Source organism: Pelodiscus sinensis, chromosome 6 (genome assembly GCF_049634645.1).
Source record: "Pelodiscus sinensis isolate JC-2024 chromosome 6, ASM4963464v1, whole genome shotgun sequence".
NCBI lineage: Eukaryota > Metazoa > Chordata > Testudines > Trionychidae > Pelodiscus > Pelodiscus sinensis.
Window position 1 is genome coordinate 119,521,027 of NC_134716.1, and position 19,004 is coordinate 119,540,030.

General features: G+C 43.5%; 1 protein-coding gene across 12 annotated transcripts in view; it reads right to left on the bottom strand.

The window, feature by feature from the left end:
• The window catches only part of SETBP1 (SET binding protein 1), a 360,515-nt gene that overhangs the window by 20,582 nt on the left and 320,929 nt on the right, over window positions 1–19,004 (bottom strand). For 7 of the 12 annotated variants that reach the window (XR_012905000.1, XM_025178259.2, XM_025178256.2 and 4 more), the window contains exon 4: window positions 310–414. The exons of the other annotated variants lie outside the window; for them this stretch is intronic. Coding sequence is in view for 6 of the 7 variants with exons in the window: in XM_025178259.2 (XP_025034044.1) it covers window positions 310–414 (105 nt within the window). In the remaining variant the exon portion in view is untranslated. The remainder of the gene's footprint in view (window positions 1–309; window positions 415–19,004) is intronic. 12 annotated transcript variants of the gene reach the window in all.

A 19,004-nucleotide genomic window follows, 5' to 3' on the forward strand; every position in this document is an offset into this window, starting at 1 on the left:
CTTGTCTGATACAGTTGATTTACTCATCCTCCCTCACCTCACTAATAAAGCTGAAGTCCAACATCAGATTAGAAAAGCCAGATTTCTTAAGTGGGAGGAGGTGGACTGGCATGATGGCATGCATATACTGAGAGACACCCTAATCTCCCCTGCCTCCTTCTATAAACACTAAGCTGTCTTGAGCAGCTGCCTTCCTCTGCTGAAAACATACACTTCATCCTCTTTGGGTTAGTACAGTAATACAGACAATTAATTTGTTATCTTGTTAGTGGAAATTTAATGCAATGATCCAAAAGAACTCTTACGTACTGTGATAAACTTTAGTGCCTCCAGGGTGCGTCTTTTCCATAGGAATCCCATCCATTATGTAAATGAGATGTGGAAATAGTTGAGATCCTCTAATGTATCTGCACACTGATGGATTGCACAGAGTCAGCCCTGCTGAAACTAATGAGGTTAAATGCATCTTGCCATTCCTGTCTACTTGGGTGAGTCTCTGTGCCTAAGTTCAAGAAATGTTGTTCAAGGGCTTTTCCCACCCCCCTCCCTTAAAGCCACGAGGCTAAGATAATCACATTTCTTGACAGACAGTACAGTAACATGATAAAAGCCTGAACACCCACTCTGGGCTAAGTCCTCAAGGGACTGTGAGGAGCATGGGCATTTGTGATGTAACAAGGAGAGGACATGGCAGTAGAGAGCAAAGGTCACCCTCTTGGGATATATGGTTCCAGGCTGCAGAAAGCTGCAGATGACACGGGTCCCTAGGGAGACGCAAAGATTAAATAAAAAAACAATGTAGCAATGTACAAACTGTCCAGACAAAAACATTCCCTGACTGAGAACATGCAAAAACCATCAGTTTGGTCATCACTGCAAACTGTCCAGGATCCTTCACACCTAATTTCTATGGCTTGAACTAAAGACCCAGATTCCCTAATTGGAGCTGTAACAGCCTCGGTGGATCAGGCACATACAGGGGGGCAAAGAACACTAAACACCGGGGCTCCGTCTACACAACGAGTTTTCTTGGCAAGAAATATGCAAATGAGGGACTCGTTTGCATGAGTCGCAATCTCACGTGCATCTTTTCTGCCAATCCATTTTTGCCTAGGGGTTTTTGTGCAAAAACAAGCAGTGTGGATGTTTTCTTTTTGCGTAAAACCCCTTTTTTCCGCAATATCCTCATGCCCCAAAAAAGGAGGCTTGCCGATTTTGCGGAAAAAGGGGCTTTTGCGCCAAAAAATAACAACAACAACAAAAAACAGTTCACACTGCTTGTTTTTGAGCAAAAACCCCTAGGCAAAAACGGATCGGTAGAAAGTATGCAAATGAGAATGCGACTCATGCAAATGAGTCCCTCAGCATATTTTTTGCAGAGAAAACTCGTAGTGTAGACATAGCCTGGATTATTTTTTGATGCCCTAATTCTGCAGGAACCCACAGAGGGACATATTCAGTACTAGGAGGAGGGAGAACAGATCCTATGCTCTCCATCCTCTCCCCTAATATATGTACACTCCTGCCATGAAAATGCAAGAGATATCTCTTTGATCTGAATCAAGGGTGGAATTTCAGGAGGGTATGGGGGGGCAGCAGTCTTGTGCAATGGGACACAGCTTGCTTCTTCTCCCATTTCTTGGGCTATCAGGGAGCAAGGGGAAAGTACTTCCATGCCATGATTTACTCCTCTGCCCCCTCCCTTCACCAGGTGTGAGAAGTTTGCACAGCATGCAAGTGCTTTCCCCTCACTCCCTGATAGTCCAGGGAACAGGATTAAAAGCAAGCCACTTCCTGCTATGCACGGCTACTGTCCCCACCCTCCCGAAACTCTGCCCTTGGGCGATGGAAAAATGATTTTAGACTATTTATTTAAGCCCTGGCTAAGATGATTTAGTTGGAGTTGGTCTCGCTTTTCTGCAGAGGGTTAAACTAGATGACCTTCTGAGGTCTCTTTCAACCCTAATCTTCTATGAGTCTATGATTCTACTACCCATCACTGTAGTATTTGAGCAACTCTGTTCCTAGAGCAAAAGAAAAGTCTGACTATGAAATTCTGGACTCCTAAGTTTTGGGAGGTCATGAAGAAATCATTGAACTAGTTAAGCCAAGATATGTCTAAGACATGAATGTGGATTTTAACTAAAGTGGGATCAAAGTAAGGGCAGATTTTGGTAAAATTCAAAGGATAGTGACAGGTGGGATTAATGATAAGAGAAATATGGGAAGAAAAGGCAAATTCAGAGGAAGGATCACTCCAAGATTCAGAGCCTCGTGAACTAAGATTTGAGGGTGTTAATGGATTCAGAGACAGGACTAAAGAGGCTTTTGACCAGGACTTTAAAGCAATCAGTTTAATAGAATCTGTAATTAGATGCTGATGGAGTCCAGACTGATGGCCAATATGGAGACACAGTGAGTCAAGGGAACTGCAGAACTGGCCTTACATATACAAAAGTAGGTCAAAACCTGAAATTTGCAATGAAATATCCGAGAGAGTGAAGCTTTAATATGTAGAAAGGAAAAGCTAGGCATATAAGTGAAGAGCTCCATAGTAGAAGAGACAAGAGGCAAAGAAAATCTTTGGAAGAAACGAAAAAAAAATTACAATAGTTTAGATGTAAAGGATAATTCAACCCAGAAGTGCATGCTGAAGATTCTTTTTTAAGGATTTTAGAAGGTTAGTGATAAAAAGTCACTATGATGGGTGAAAAAAGGGACCTGTGGCTATGGACAAAGTAAAATAGTCTAGAAGTAGAAAAAGGGTATGCTGGTAGAGGTAGTCAAAGGAAGAGAACCTCTTTCTTCAGAGCACTTCTAAGGAAAGGCAAGATGAAGGTGAAATCTTAGTTCTCAGGTAATGAGGAAGGGTCAAGTCCGGTATTTTCATTCCTTATTTTTTCCAGATGGAGTGATCGGTTCTAAGTGTAGTAGAGAAAACAGGAATACATGAGGCAACAGTGCAGATTGGAAAGGAACCATATTTATTACAGATTAAGTAGGACACAGACAACTCCCATTGCTGAGCTGGAGATAAGTGAAGAAGGCTGTGTCAGGCTGCTGGTGTTATAAGCAGGGCTCGACGGAAGCATGGGCGAGCCGGGCAGCTGCCCAGGGCGCCAACCGATGAGGGGTGCCTGATGGCAGCTGTAAGGGACGCGCGGCATCCCTGACAACTGCCATCAGGAGCAACGCGCCCGGCTCCCACAGCGCCAGTTCTGAGGCGCCAGCCAGCAGCGCCCTTCCCGCTGCAGTTACGGGGCCCTGCACAGCCCGGCGTTCACGCCAGCAGCGCTGGCCGGGCCGGGCAGCGCATGTGCCGTGCACCCTGGGGGTGGGCCCCAGCCAGCGGCCGTGACCAGCCCACGCATGCGCCGAGCGCCCTGGGGGCCGGCCTGTACTCCCTGGGGCGGGGGGCGGGCCTGCACATGCGTCCTGCGCCTGGGGGCGGTGCCGTATGCCCGAGCCCAGGGTGCCAAAAGGGCTCGGGCCCATCCTGGTTATGAGAGTGAATGACGCTCAAGTGATGGTTTTGAGGCTATGATGGCATCAAATCACACATATTTTCAGATACATCCAGTGTAGAAAAAGAGAGGTTACTATTGGGAAACATAAAGATCCCACAGTTCAGAGAAGACAGCAAAATTCATTGGCCATCTCTTCAGTGAATCATGAGAGGTGGTGTCTCCTTGTATTCCAACCTTCCCTGTCTGCAAAACAAAACCCAACCTGCCAAAATACCCTGGTATTGTTAACCCTCGCATCCGGCTGATGAAAATCCATAAATATGTATATATGTCAGATTGACTTAGCTATTGTTCTTTTATAATTATTGATATTTATTATTTGCATTAATGTAGCTTCTGGAGGTTCTGAACCAAATTGTGGCCCACTGAGCTAGGTAATATACAAACACAGAGTGCAAGGCAATCTTTGTCACCAGAAACTGAACATTTAAGTAGGAAAGAAGGAGTAGGGAGCAGCTGAGACTACAATCCATGTAAACTGAATCTCAGCCCAATACAGTGATCTCTGAATCACCCTGCTGCCTTCCTACGGTGTTATTTTGCTTTACTAAACCAAGTCCCACAACACAGTTTGTTCAAAGAGCTATACTCTAACTCTTCAGTAAATAAAATGGCTAAAAAAAATCGCTGCAATTGAAGGAACTCCCAGTGTACAGTGCAATCTATTAGACTGCAGCCAAGGAGTTTTTATTTTTAGAAAGGCTCATGTAGGCTTTGTTTTAATAACTGAGTCTATTCAGCTCAGTTTAATGCTGATTTATCACTAACAAAATGCCTTATCAGCCTCAGAGACAAAAAATAATATGCGCTGGGATATGTGGGGGGGGGGGGGGGGGAGGAGAGATGTTTATCTCCCATATTCTAGATAGCAGATATGATTTTTAACCTTTTCTTCTGAAAAATCACAATAACTGATATTAAAATGAAAGTGTTTTAAAATAGATGCATAGGTAAGATGAGCAATGCTATTACAGATGAAAAAAAGTGGCAAAGTTTTAATAACTAGTCAGCACTTAAATATAACAGAGTGCTTGAATTACTGTTCTCGTCTATTTGTGCTCTAGAGACATCTGAAACATTGGGCAGTATGGAATTACTGTACACATTTGATTTGTATTTCAATCATTTATTCACTTTTGGAAACCGCAGTGCAAAACCATTGGTCTTGGTGAACTCCCGAGGGAAAATATTGCAGGAAGTACTTTATTCAGAGTGGTTTTCATTCAAATTGATGCTGTAGATTCTGGTTAACCTGAACAGTAGAAATGTAAGAGGAAGACCAGAGAAACTAAAGGACTTCAATATCAGGAAAGTCTTCAGTAGAATGGAAACACAAGAAGAAATCTGAATGATAAAGAACAGGATAAAGAGAGAAATGATGTAGAGAGGAATGAAGTGGGGGAAGATAGTTAAGTATAGGCAATAAATGAGGTATAGACAATAAATTATAGATTGGGAAGAGAAGGCTGAATAAGTGAAATCATCTGGTGAAGGGTGAAACAAAAACACTGAAATCAATGCTAACCATTACCAACATTTGAAGCAATGTTTCCACCTTAAACAATCCTTCACATCTAAATCTGTGCCTTGCTAACATTTTGGGGTACTATGATCCTGAAGTTTGGGGCAGGCCCTTATCTCGCTTTCATATTTACTGAAGTTCTATGGAGATGCTTTAGGGCCTTCACACAACACTTTATCAGTTGTGATATGCATATTTTATTGCATACAAGCAGTCAGAATAGGGAAACTCTGGGTATGTCTACACTACCCTCCTAATTCGAACTAGGAGGGTAATGTAGGCATACCACACTTGCAAATGAAGCCCGGGATTTGAATTTCCCGGGCTTCATTTGCATGAAGCCGGCCGGCGCTGTTTGCATAAGCCGGGCACCGCCATTTTTAAATCCCGGCTAGTTCGAACCCCGTGCCATGCAGTTACACGCGGCACGGAATAGCTAGTTCGGATTAGGCTTCTAATCCGAACTAGCTGTACTCCTCGTGGAATGTACATACATTTGCAAGTGCGTTATGCCTACATTACCCCGCTAGTTCGAACTAGCGGGGTAGTGTAGACATACCCTAAAAGAGTGTCACAAGGAGGAGGGAGAAAAATTAATATCTTTGGCCTCTGAGTATAGGAAAAGAAGCCATGGGCTTGAACTGCAGCAAGTGAGGTTTAAGTTAGGGTATGTCTACACTACAGCGCTAATTCGAACTAATTTAGTTTGAATTAATTAATTCGAACTAAGCTAATTCGAACTAGCGTGTCCACATTAAGTGGACTCTGAAGCGGGGTTAAGGATGGCCGGAAGCAGTGCCGGCAGGGCATCAGAGGAGGACTTAGAGCGTGGAGATGCTGTCTCAGGCTAGCCGAGGGCTGTGCTTAAAGGGACCCGAATTAAATTCGAACTAACGGCGCGCTAGTGTAGCGCCTATGAAAGTTAGTTCGAACTAACTTTGTAGTGTAGACATACCCTCAGACATTAGCAGGGCTCCACAAATAATGCAATCTACTCGCCCCTGGCGAGTAGATTACAACCCGGAAGAGCCGGGTTCGGGCAATCTGCGCATTCAGAAGAATATCACACTCAAAACAAACAAAATTAGGAACAATAAAGAGTTTTTCTGATAATTCTTGTTTGTTTTGTTGGGCCAGTGGCATGCTAGTATGAAAAGAGCGTGTCTACTAGCTAGGCAGTACGCAACTATGCAGTAGGGCCGGGGCTGGGGCCAGAGCGGGGACAGGATTGGAATCCCCAGGACTTGACTCATCTGTGCGCCCCGCCAGGACCATGTGTGGGACAGGCAGCACCCCGAGATCTGCATGTGCCCGGGCCAGCCCCGCTTCCCACCAGCTTGTTTCCCCCACTCCCTCCGATATCCCCTGGCCAGCCCCACTTCCCCCGATCCCCTCCAGGCCAGCCCCATTCCCCGCCGTCTGGTTCCCCCCACCCCCCACAAATCTCCCCCAGCCAGCCCCATTCCCCCCGACCTCCTCCCAGTCAGCCTGCTGCCTTCCCGGCTGTCCCCCCTCCCCCCCCCCACACACATCTGAGATCAAGTATGTCCAGTATTTTTTTGAAACCACCTGGTAACCCTAGATGCTTAGTGCTTAACATTCCCATAGCACTGAAGCCGAAATCTCGATTTAGGTGCCTAACTTTAGACATCCAAGTTTGAAAGTGTTGGCCTTAGGGTAGTCAACAGAATTTGAATGCTGCAAAGAAATTTTGCTGGTACAATTCTGATTACCCATGTTCAGGACTGTTGGGAGTGGGGAAAGGGGCTGAAAAAAGGAGACAGCTGCCCCAGGACCTGGTGATTTAAAAGGACCCGGGGCTCCTGGCTGCCACTACCTCAGCAGTGGCAGAGTCCCAGGCCTTTTAAATCTCTGCTGGAGCCCTGATCAGCATGCACCTGGCAGCACTGAAGGGCTATCTGGGGAAGCTGGCTGCCCAGCCCCATCCCTTCTGCCCAAAGCCCCACCCCTTACAGGGGCTTGGAGCTAAACACCCCTTGGGCCCTATCCTCAGCCCTGCTAATGTTGAAGGAAGATGATTTCGGGTGGGAACTAGTGCTTTGATGGCTCAAATGGACATTCAGGGAAATGGAAAGATGGCACATGGCTGGTTTAGTCAAGCAAAATGAAGGCTGAGAAGAGATATAATGGCTATCTATAAACATGCCAGTATTTTTGCTTTCAAATTTCACATGGCCCTATGGTTCTACTGTTTGGAAAACCTGCTCCAAAGCTTTAAGTTCACATGCTTGCAATATTTTGGGTTTCCCTTTAAAAGAAGCTTGTTGGGATGGATTGATATCAAACTGGTAGCATTCTTTGTTAGCACGCAGGAATCTCTGGGTTCAGTTCGTGGCTTCAATCTCTCATTTGTTAGGCAAAACACCTTTTGTAGTGAGGAAACATTTCTCAATAGTGAAGAGCTCCTGCCATTAATTAATGAGCAGCATTGATGACTTCAGAAATGTGACCTGTTGACTCTTTTTTGAATGGAAAAAGTGGCCGCAGTACAGGGCATCAGGTCATAAGGGTTATAAAATGGGGGAAAGGTGACGTTTTTCATGGCTCTTGCAAATGTTGTCCCTACCCCAAGAGAAAAATAATGAAAGATTTGTTCCAGTAATTCACAAGAACTTCCTGCTTGATCTCATAAAGGAGAGAGTGTGATTTTATGCTTATAGCAGGCAAAGTATAAACTGCTATTCACAACTGCAATTGAGAAAGACAAACAGCAACTTATAGGGAGGCCTTTGTAAATGTAAGCATTCACAACTCTCATGAACAAGAGAGGGAATCAATGGCAAAATGCTGGACTCCCAACTACAAACCACCTCAAGTGTCCTTCAGTGCATCTTCAGTGCACAGACTAAAGCTAGGACAAAGTAAAGTGGTCAAAATGGCCAAGCACAATTATTTACCTTACAAAGCTAAATGTTTCCTCTCTTTTCTCACTTTTCCATTGGTGATTTCCTAATCTGCTGTCTTTGTTGTTCAGTCAATTGGACTTAAGTGATGCAGTGCCTTGTGCACAGTGGTCCCACAAGGCATTACTTAAGTCCAATTTAAGCCCTGAGCCAGGCCCGTGCACTAAGGTGAATTTCACCCTACAAGAATTTTTTCTCCCCAACAAAGTCTGTTTTCTTTTAGGGATAGGAATCCTTAGAAATGGAAGAAGTAGTGAAGTCCCAAAAAAGCCCACCCCGTTAGCTGCTGATAAAATCATTGAGTCACTGAATAAAGAAGAACATTTACTACTGTTCGGCTTTTCTCGGGAATCATTTGATATTTATGTTCATACATTTGGCTGTCTCATCATTGTAAGGGCAAAACATGTCCTGTGCTTTTTAAATGTTCGAGGGTCACTCGACCCACTATTTTTGCTGTGTTTAACACAGCCTTGCAAACATTTACCAGCCTGGACACAAAAGCTACTCGCCTGTCTGTTATAATCAGTCATCATGCTAATGGAAATACTAATGACATTTCACTTGCCCTTTGAAAGCATTTACTTGTCCCAGGGGAGTGGGAATTTTTCAAAAGAAGACAATCACTCTTCATTATTATTATTAGTCACTTCTAGACACCCCCGCTAATATCGGTGTTCCATTGTATACATGGAGAGACCGTGCCTGCCCCTAAGAACTTAGGCTATGTCTACATGGCAGCTTATGTTGGTATAATTTATGTCAGCCAGGGAGGTGAATAAATCATCCACTTGTCCAGATTTTCCCATGGTCATCCCTTTTAGTAGCTGCTGCCATAGGTGCCCACTCCATGGTTGCTGAGGGGCTCAAACACCCAGAGAGAAAAAATAATGAGTGTTCAGCACTGAGAGGACCGGCCAGGGCTGCTGCCCTGCAAGCCCTGGGTCTGGCCTCCAATCAGCTGTTCAGCAGCTGGCCCTCCACTGCCCAATCAGCTGGTTACTGAGGTTGTGCCACCAATCAGCTGTTAAGCAGGGTTGTCCTGCCACTCCTCTCTGACCTCTCCTCCCCTTCCCCTTGCTGTTGGAGAAGGGAGATGTCCAAGGGAGGGTAGTTCAGGGAAGGGGGTGGAGCTGGGATGGAAAGAGATGGAGTGGGGGCTGAGCTACAGGGAGGGTGCAGCAGCAGTGCAGAACACCCACTGGCAAAACAAAAGTCAGAGCACATGGCTGCTCTCCTGGGAAATCTGTAAGAATGCTCAGTACATGCGTACATTTGCCCAGTTTTATGGGCTCCTCCCAGATGTCCTCTTTGTTTTTCTGTACCTTAGAGGTGGCAACCCTACTATATGCTTCTATAGGAATCACACTTGCTGTGCCACTGAAATCATGGAACGGGAAGAGACCTCAGGAGGTCATTGAACCTAGCTCCTTACTAAAAGCAGGAGAAATCCCAACTAAATCATCTTGTCTGTTTGAAATTTAAGTTTTCACTGACTTTGGTGGTACTTTCATATCACTTGTTGTAAAACTAGGCAAAAATCTAAATGTGTCGATGTACTCTTTGGAAGACCTCGCCATACTCCCAGGGGAATATGTATCCCTGGTTGAGCGCCTTTGCTCTACTGTGCCCTCTGTGTAAACAGCATAGACCCCTATTCCAGTTTTTAAGGTTCCGTCATAAAGGACCCTGTGAAACAAACAAACACAGCCCAGAGGTACACTAGACTTGGAAGGTCAGCCCAGGTATACACTAGACCTGGAAGGTTGGCTTAAGGTACGCAACTCCAGCTACATAGCTGGAGCTGGCTTACCTTAAGCTGATCTTGGTGCCATCTTCACAAAGGGAGGCCGATGGTAGCAAATGCTCACATTGAGCTGCAAAGAGTACTGGCACCGAATAGAGCCATACTCAGCATTTGATTTAGCGGGTCTTAAGTAGACCCGCTAAACTGAATGCCAGGAGATCAATCTCCGGCACGGCAAGTGAAGACGTGGCCGCAAAAAGTAATTTTATGGGACTTAGAGTAAGTCTACACTGCCACATTACTGCACTGCAACTTTCTAGCTCAGGAGTGTGAAAAAACACCTCCACCACCCCAAGCGCAGCAAGTTACAATGCTAGAAAGCACCAGTGTAAACTGGACTACAGCGCTGGGTTCTGTGTTCCCAGCACAGCTAGCTACTCCCCTTATGGTGGTGGTTTACCTAGACCATTTCTGCCATGGCCACAGTGCTGTGTTAAGCTTTGTCTACACTTAAAAGCTTAAGTCAGGTTGACCCTTCACTGCCTTCTCCCTTTCGCCTATGGAAAATGACAATAAAGTCCATTCTGATTTGGTAACATGTGATGCCTATGCTGCACAGGTGCAAAGAACTACTCCTTGGAGTGGAGAATCAAGGCTAAGGTCTGCAAAAGCTGACTGAGCCCTGACTAGTTTTAAACCTCATTTCAGGGCATCTAATTATCTCCTCCAGCACTCTCCCATTTGCTTACAAAAGAGCAATGCAATCTGCATGGTTTTGTAATTTCATTGTTCTAGAACAGGCAGCCCCATCACAATCGGAGAGTCTGGATTGCTCTTCATCCCTGAAAGAACAACAAGAAGTCCCATGGCACCTTATAGACTAACAGATTTATTGGAGCATAAACTTTTGTGGGCAAAGACCACCATAAGCTTTCGTGGGCAAATAAATGGTTAGGCTATAAGGTGCCACAGGATTTCTCGTTGTTCTTGCAGAGTCAGACTAACACGGCTACCCCTCTGATACTTGTCTTCATCCCTGCAAACTCTATTCTGCATTGGTATTGAATCAGTGTGTGCCAATACTCTCTCCAACAGGACTGTTCACAAGTTTTGATTGCCCGTGATGCAGCTTTTGTTTAGTCATCTAGCAAGACATTATTTGTAGCTCGCTCACTGCAAATAAGCACTCCCTCATCAAACAAACACCCTCTTCTTCCCTGATATTAGTGCAAGGTCTCTTTCAGATTTTAAAAGCATAAACGTCAACACATTCAAAATGATGGGTCCCACAGCAAATGTAACCTGCTCCCAAGTGCACACAGGCAACGTTTGGTTTTGTTGCACGTGATATTAACTTTTATGTCCTCCTCTCTATGTGCAATGCGGTTCATTTATAGTTGCTTGGGGAACCACTGTGTTTACATAAATTTTAATTTCCTGTCTTTTGTTTGCACTCTTTATCATCCTTCTAAAATACACAAACAAATAAATAAATAAAAATCCTCGTGAATCTTAGTGCATGCCATATTATCCATTGGCTGGGGCAGCATGGAAAACTGGACACTGCTATGTGCCTTTCCCCGCCTGCTCTAGATAGATCATTTTGGGGAGAGGGGAGAGAGAAAGATGTTTTCATGCCCACGTCATCCGTGGTCTCTGATGATGCTGACAGCAAGAGTGACCCTTATTTCCACATGGGGTGGACCTGGGCAGTGTGGACCCTGCTGGGTACTGCTCTCTGGCCAAGTCAGCTAATATAGGCTACGGAATAGCACAGCAAACTGACAATTCATCTCTGAATACTTATATACAAGGCCTCTACCTTACTCCCAAACAATGCTCCTTTCCTTTGCTATCATTAATGTATGATTTTTTATATGTGTCTGCTTGTAGGGTACGTTAATCAGGCAGTTGGGTTCAACTACATACAAGTACGTTTCTGAATGCAGTACCCATACATTTGGTTGCTTAAATCCCCTTTCCATTAGCTATGACATTCTGGTAATTAACAAGAGAGATTTGGTTAAAACTGTTTAAAAAACACTCTTTTGATCAGGAATATCAGGTTCGCCAAACTATCATGACTTGATTGGTGGAGATCTGAATGTGCCCTTACTAAACAATATTACATAAAAAGGCTACGATCACTAGGATGCCAGTTGCACAGAAAAACATAGTGGTCCAGCTAAAAATAAATGTAATGCCCCAGTATTTAAAATTCAGTGTTGATAGGACAAAAATGATTTTGTTTTGTTTTAGAGAAACAAAGAAAACCAGATGATAAAACTGAACTGTAATAGGTTAGTTCAGAAAAGCCAACAAAAATATGGCAGTTCTAGGCAGCTGCAACTGGAATCCTTCCTCTGCTTGAATAATAAAGGCTTTTGCTAATTTTAACCAGAGCCGAATCTGGAGAACCTGCAGTCTCATGTGACACACTGAGCCCCAAGGGAATGGGAGGTGTGTGTGTGTGGGGAGATTTGTGTGTGTGTGTAATCTAACAGTGCCCAGAGCTTTTGAGATCCCGGACCACTTCAATAGCACAGGCCAGATTCATTAAAAAACTTGGCTCCATTCCAGCAGTTAAAATTGAAACAGCATATTTATTGCATTTTGCTCAAATAAGTCTGAAAACGTGTGAATCATATCCCTTGGAGAGATGGGGAGGAGAAGTAAACAATCTCAGGCTGATACCTAGAAGGGGAGTATACTGCAGAACAAAGATGTAGAAGGGTCATCGTTGCAGGGAATCCGCTGGACGATTGTGGAGTCAGAGGTTTTTGGAGTGCGCGGCTTAGCCGCCATTTTCTCCATTGCTGCTATTCTGGCCTCAAATGGTCTACTTACTGTTCTCTATTCATTTTTTTTAAATCACTCCTTAGCTTATGCGGCTTTCCTGTGTGGTTCTCTACGGCTTCCCAGATGCTGTTCGTGACGTTGGCACCTCACCCCAATAGCAACGGCATTCAGCTGGGATTCAATTATAGCCTCGCTGGCAAAGGCAGATTGGTTTTTCAGAGATAGCATATTTGGGGGAAGGATTTATTTTTCCCAAAAGCAATTTTGATTAAGAAAGAGACGCGCGACTCGCAGCTCAATCTTGCAAGGCACAGGGTGTTTCCTGACAGGTCCTGAGCTCCCGCTGACTTCAGCACAACCGAGAAAGTGCTCAGCACCTCCTAGGATTTGCTCCTGAGGGAGTAATGCAAGTAGGCTAACAGTCTGCTACAAAGCCCATTGAAGCAAATGGGAGCTTTTCTGTGCATTCCAGTGAGCTTAGGACCATGCCCATAAAATCTAAGCAAGGGAACAGAGACTGCCCTGAATTCTAATCACACTTCTTTGACTGATGCATTTAAGACCCTGGGCAAGACAGACCAAAATTATGAAGTGTGGGTATTAAATGTGAGGCACCTAAATAAAGGGCTTCATTTTCAGAGCAGTTGACTACTTACAACTTCTAGTGAACTCAGCAGGAGTATTAAGTAGGTAGCCAACTTTGAGCACCTAGGTATAAAAATGTTGATTTCCCCTGCCTCGGTTTCCCCAATTTTTAATATGGACACAACCAGCTATGTATGTCCCAGGATGGATGGGACAAGTACCAGGTATTATAGGGGAGATATGATGTGTTTAAATAAATTATACTGAGGTTGCACATTCTTTGGTGGTAGGAGTGGTCTTAAAAAAACCTTACTTTTGTGACTAGTGCCTCTCCTGATGGGAGCTTCTATGCACTACTGCAAAGTACATAACAAAACTAACAAGTGTAACAATCCAACTAGCTACACTTTTCAGGGAGTTGCTGCTGTCAGTCGGCACTATTAATTATTATTATTTATATTGCCATAATGCCACTGAGACCAAGTAATGGTCCAGAATCTGCACAAGGCACTGTACAAACCTAGAAGGATGGTCTCTGCCCCAAGGAGCTTACCTGGTGAAGCGGCACTAGTAACAAGGAATTAAAGTGGCCTGCATAGTAATGCGGTCTGGCTCCAATTTAAGACTAGGCTAGATTTGATTTACATTAACAAAATCAATAGATTGGAAGGCAAAAACAGCACTCAATGCAATACAGTTTGAGTGCCCAAGCCATGGGTGGGCAATAAAATGGCAGTTAGCCTCTGGTGGGCTGGTGCCACTATATTTACCCCCTTTTCTACAGGTATGGACGACTGCAGCTCCCATTCACCATGGATCGCCATTCCTGGCCAATGGGACCTGCGGGAAGTGACATAGACTTCCGCAGCTCCCATTGTCCACAAACAGTGATCTGTGGCCAATGGGAGCTGCAATTGCCCATACCTGCGAAGGTGCAGGTAACTATAGAGGTGCCGCCCCTCTAGGGGCTAACCCTGGGGAACCAAATCTGTTCCGGGGACTGGTATTTGCCCAATGCTGGCTCATGCCATCCATTGCAGACTTGGTATATAACCTCTCCAGTCCCATAATGGGCCAAGAAAGTGTTACTATTTTGCAAATCTTTCTGGCGACTTGTGTATATAGCGGCAGTGCAGAAAGCTAACTAAGGCCACTGTGTTGCATTAAAGATGGAAGATATGCAAGACTGATTTCCAGCTCAGCTCCTAACAGCTTGGCCGGAAGGGTGATCTTGTTTGGCTTGTTTCAGAGTTGCTGCTGATGGACCACCAGGGCCCTGTTAGCATGCAGTGAAGTGATCCAAAACAGGAGCTGTTTTTGTTTTGTAAAATTTAACTGAGCAGGGTTCTATTTTGGGAAATAAAATCCTGTGGTGGATCTGGGGTCCCATTTTGTACTGAATCCCAGAAGTTTAAGAATAAAATTGTGCATGTCTATAGCACCCTTCGCTGAGCAATGAAAAAAAAAGTTAGTCTATTTTTATGGGACTTTTAGATACAGGTGTCAACTCCTTTGGTCTCTGGATTCACAAAGGGAGGATCCAGCATTTATAAAGTCTCTGGGGAATCTCTCCACTGACTTTCGTGGGATGGAATTGAGCCCAGAGTGCAGATACAAATTGCCATAATATTAAATAATTGCTCTGTCATAGCAGATCCTCAGCTAGAGCAAGGCACCAACAGAGCCCCATACGTCCCTACTATATACTACAAGGAAAAAGTCCTCAATAGGTCTCTTAAAAGCTGATGTTTTCATCACCAAGATAATATCCATTGTCACAATGAATCACTTCACTTTCCAAAGAAACCAATAACCCAAGCTGCTCATTCGATGTCCCTTAAAAAGTGACCACCAACCCACTCTGCATCACAAAAGGCGGACAGTAAAAATGGGGTACTCAGATATTGGACCCACAAGGAAAAATTAGTAGTGGTGCTAAGGGTGTTGCTGTGTGTTATAATTCCCTTTCCCACACCAGTTCCTTTTCCTGTACCTTATCCTTGAATCAAACAAACAAAAATTGTCAGTGAATCGCCTTGTGGCATGATGGGGGAGATTTTACTTGTAGTGGTTTAAGAGGTCTTTCCCAATATTGATCCATATGAATTTTGGAATGCGTCTTGTAAAGACCGTAAAAAACATCTAACTAAGGCATGATCCAGTGTCTACAGAAGTCAGTGGAAGGTCTCCTAGGCCTGGTCTACACTAACACCGTAATCTGAAATTAACCTCACAAGCTCAACTTTCTAAGCGATGTGATCACACTACCAAGCCTGTTATTCTGGAATAAGGGGCCACAGAATTTGCACTTTCTAGTCCTGCTTTTCACAAAGAGTAACTCTATTCCCAAACTTTTAAATCTGAAATAAGGTTAGTGTAGACGCTCCGGTGCTGCTAATTCAAACCAATTGGCCTCCAGGAGGCCTCCTATAGCTCCCCTGGGAAGTGCTTCCTGAGGCTGTGAGTCCGAGGCAGGCTCCGTTAATGTGGATGTGCTGCTTCGGACTACATTTGATTCTTCCCTGTAGTGAGGACACAGAACTTCAAATCTGTAAAATCAGGTGCCCAGAAATCAAACTTCGTAAATTTAAAATAATTGCCTAGTGTAGACATGGCCCTATTGACTTCAATGGGCTTTGGATTTGGCCCTAAGTGAGCAAACTAAAACAAACACATACTTCATCAGTGTAAAGTGTGTAGATTTAGTCAAAGAGATTCCATTTAATTTAGCAAGATTCATGTGGTTCAATCTCCATGCATGACATCAGAGATTTGGCTAGAGAACTGGATTTATTAAGGCTAGGCAAGATTTGAGCGGAAGCAGTTTAAAAATAAAAGCAAAAGGGTCTAAATTTAGTGCCAACACCCTGCTGCCTCTCTCCCCTCTCACATATATTTTCCTTTAGGGAAAAACAAAATCTCTCAGGCAACTTGTGTGGCACATTATACAGTTTGTGAATTAAAACAGGCACATTACAGACCTCTGAGAAACATGGTTTATAATTGTAATGCCAACTGACCCTCAACTGCAGTGGCACTTAGTGGCCTCCCCTTTCAAACAATCGGCTATTGATTCCCAGACCCTGCAGTTTCAAACCGTCTTTTGTTTCCAAGAGGCATCCAGTCTTTGGGATGATTCTGCCATTGCTAATTTTCTCTGCCCTGGGGCAACTTGGTATTTCTATTGCTTTTTTAAAGTGTTATCAAAATAAGGGCAATTGCAAAGCTGAATTGTTGAATGTTAGTTTTCCCCTGTTTTGGGATCCATGCAATAAACGCGTCGTCATACAAATAAGCTTTTATGACAGCATTCTTAGCACGTTGGCTGGAGAGAACACCAGAAAACAGAATACAGGGGAAATACTGCACCAATGGATTGGGTGACCTACTGCCACAGGTCTTTGCCAATGCAAATTTATAGGATTCTACAATTATTTAGGGAAGTTGTCTTATAATATCCTAAAACATGAATCCCACAAAAGCACCCTGCATTTCTTTTTATGCTTTTATTATATAGTGTTGAGGTAAAATACTATAAAATAAGAATTAGGAAAAAATCTGAAGTGCTTTAAAACCCTAACTCAGACTTCTCTAACTTTGACAACAATTTGCATGGATAGTGCATCTTTTATCCTGAAGGAGCCTAATGAAGTTTGCAATGGTTACAAATACTGGACTCACTTCAGTGCACCAATGAGATGCAGCCATCTGCGGGGTAGAATGCAATCACTGTTAACAGTGCATATCACTAACACCACAACTGCTTGGAGGAGCAAGTAAAGGTAATATGCTGGCTCAGGGAGTGCAATTTGTGTCTCCTACAAACAAGGATAGCTACCATACTTAATACCAGCTGATATAATAGCTCATCTTGTTCAAATGCAAAGGGCTTGTACTTCCATAGTGTCTGAGTGTAATATCTGCATGTATATGCCAATGTAGTTGGTTCCATGAAGAATCTCTATTCAAATGATGTCAGAGAGGAAATTTAAAATAACATTCCCAAGAAAGTTACATTAGTCAATACTCTTAAGATTAACATGCAAAAAGCACCATGGGGTTTTTAAGGACTATAACTGCAAAAGTTTGGAAAAGAAAAGAATGAGAAAGTACATATTAGCAGCTTTCAAGGAGGGAGACAAAATATTCCACTTAACCTCTGATGATAGGACAAGAAGCAATGGGCTTAAATTGCAGCAAGGGAGGTTTAGTCTAGACATTAGGAAAAACTTCTTGTCAGGGTATTTAAGCACTGGAATAAACTGCCTCGGGAGGTTATGGAATCTCCATCACTGGAGATATTTAGGATGTCTATCCAGGTTGGATAGACATCTATCAGGGATGATCTAGATGGTTCTTAGTCCTGCCATGAGGACAAGGGACTGGATTTGATTACCTTTCAAAGTCCCTTCCAGTTCTAATATTCTATGATTCTAAGGTATTTAGCAGCTCTAAAAAAAGGTATGCTCAGTGGTAGAATACCTCCTCACATCAAATGAAAGCCACTGAACAGCCAACACCAAATTCTCATGGCTTCCTGTTCATCTCAATGGCATCTTTCCCAAGTACTAATAAGGCTCAACCCTGCTTGGTATGTGAGACATCTAGCAAGATATTGACTTAAACTTTCATAGATGAGCACTGATGTAGAATAGCCCATATCCCAAGAATTAGTAACTACCTTGCAAAGATTGGTACACCTCAGAAAAGGACCCAAACCCCCATGACAGACAATATGAGTTGTGTAAGGGACTCTCTCTCAAAGAAACCATCCAGCAATACTGGAGCCTTTGTTTGGAATTGAAATCAATGCAGTCAAAACCAATTAACTGTCATATATCCAGATACCCTCATGACAGATTCTTTTGGGAAATCTTGCATTGTTAATAAAAGTGGTTTGAGGTATCAAGAAAAGTTCCTTTGACTGAATAGGTATCCAGGACATGGATGCCATAGAAATCAGCAATGCCAATTATCACAATTTTATCTGAAGTTTTGTGCTGTATAATATTTTTCCTAAAGCTCCCACTTTTGGACTCATTTGATTATGGGAGCATCCCAGCTTTCATTTTTTAAAAGAAGGTAGGTTTCTGGTCCTAGGATGGCAGAGAAAAGAATAAAGATTTTAAAATGTGATGGCAAATTTAAAGAACAAAACTTTTATCATTTACTAAAACTGTATGATTCTTAAGTCAATCCCATAGTTTTGTGGGAACCGACTTATGTGTTTTTGTGCGCTTGGGGTTAGCAATAGAGGAAATCCCTATGAATACATAGATAAGAAGAAAAACACGCTTCTCTCTACTCATTTATGTTACAGAGGCCCGCCAGGAGGAAAAGGGTCTTATGAATCTGTGTTGGAAAGCAATAGAAAAAAACAGCTTTTACTAAATTCCTGAAGTTAAGAGATGGCATTTCTGTAGGACTCTATGACTCTATACCAGCAGAGACCTGACTGCTTATTACATGTGGGCGGGGAGGGGAGTGCAGGGGGAGACAATCATACCCATGATATAGACACTTTCTTGCAATGTATTTAACTGGGTTCTGGTTGTTATCATATACCTGAGAAACAACAGCAGTCAGACATGGCTCCAAAGGCCTGACTCTCAAAAAATGCTCACTTCACATTTACCTGTGCTGCCATGGGGACCTTACTATCAGAAAAACCTGCAGCAAAATGAGCCTATTCTTGGCAAAACCTGAAAGAACTTAAAAAGTTGGCTGCTGTACCCAACCCAGTGGGGGGAAAAGTCCTTCTCCCTACCAACAGCTGTGTAAAAGTGGAGCCTTAGATGAGAACTCCAACCCCCCCCCATTATCAAAGAAAGATACAGACTTTGGGAGAAGGGGGGGGAATTATTTTATTAAGGTAGAAATGGCAACATGCAGAAATGAAC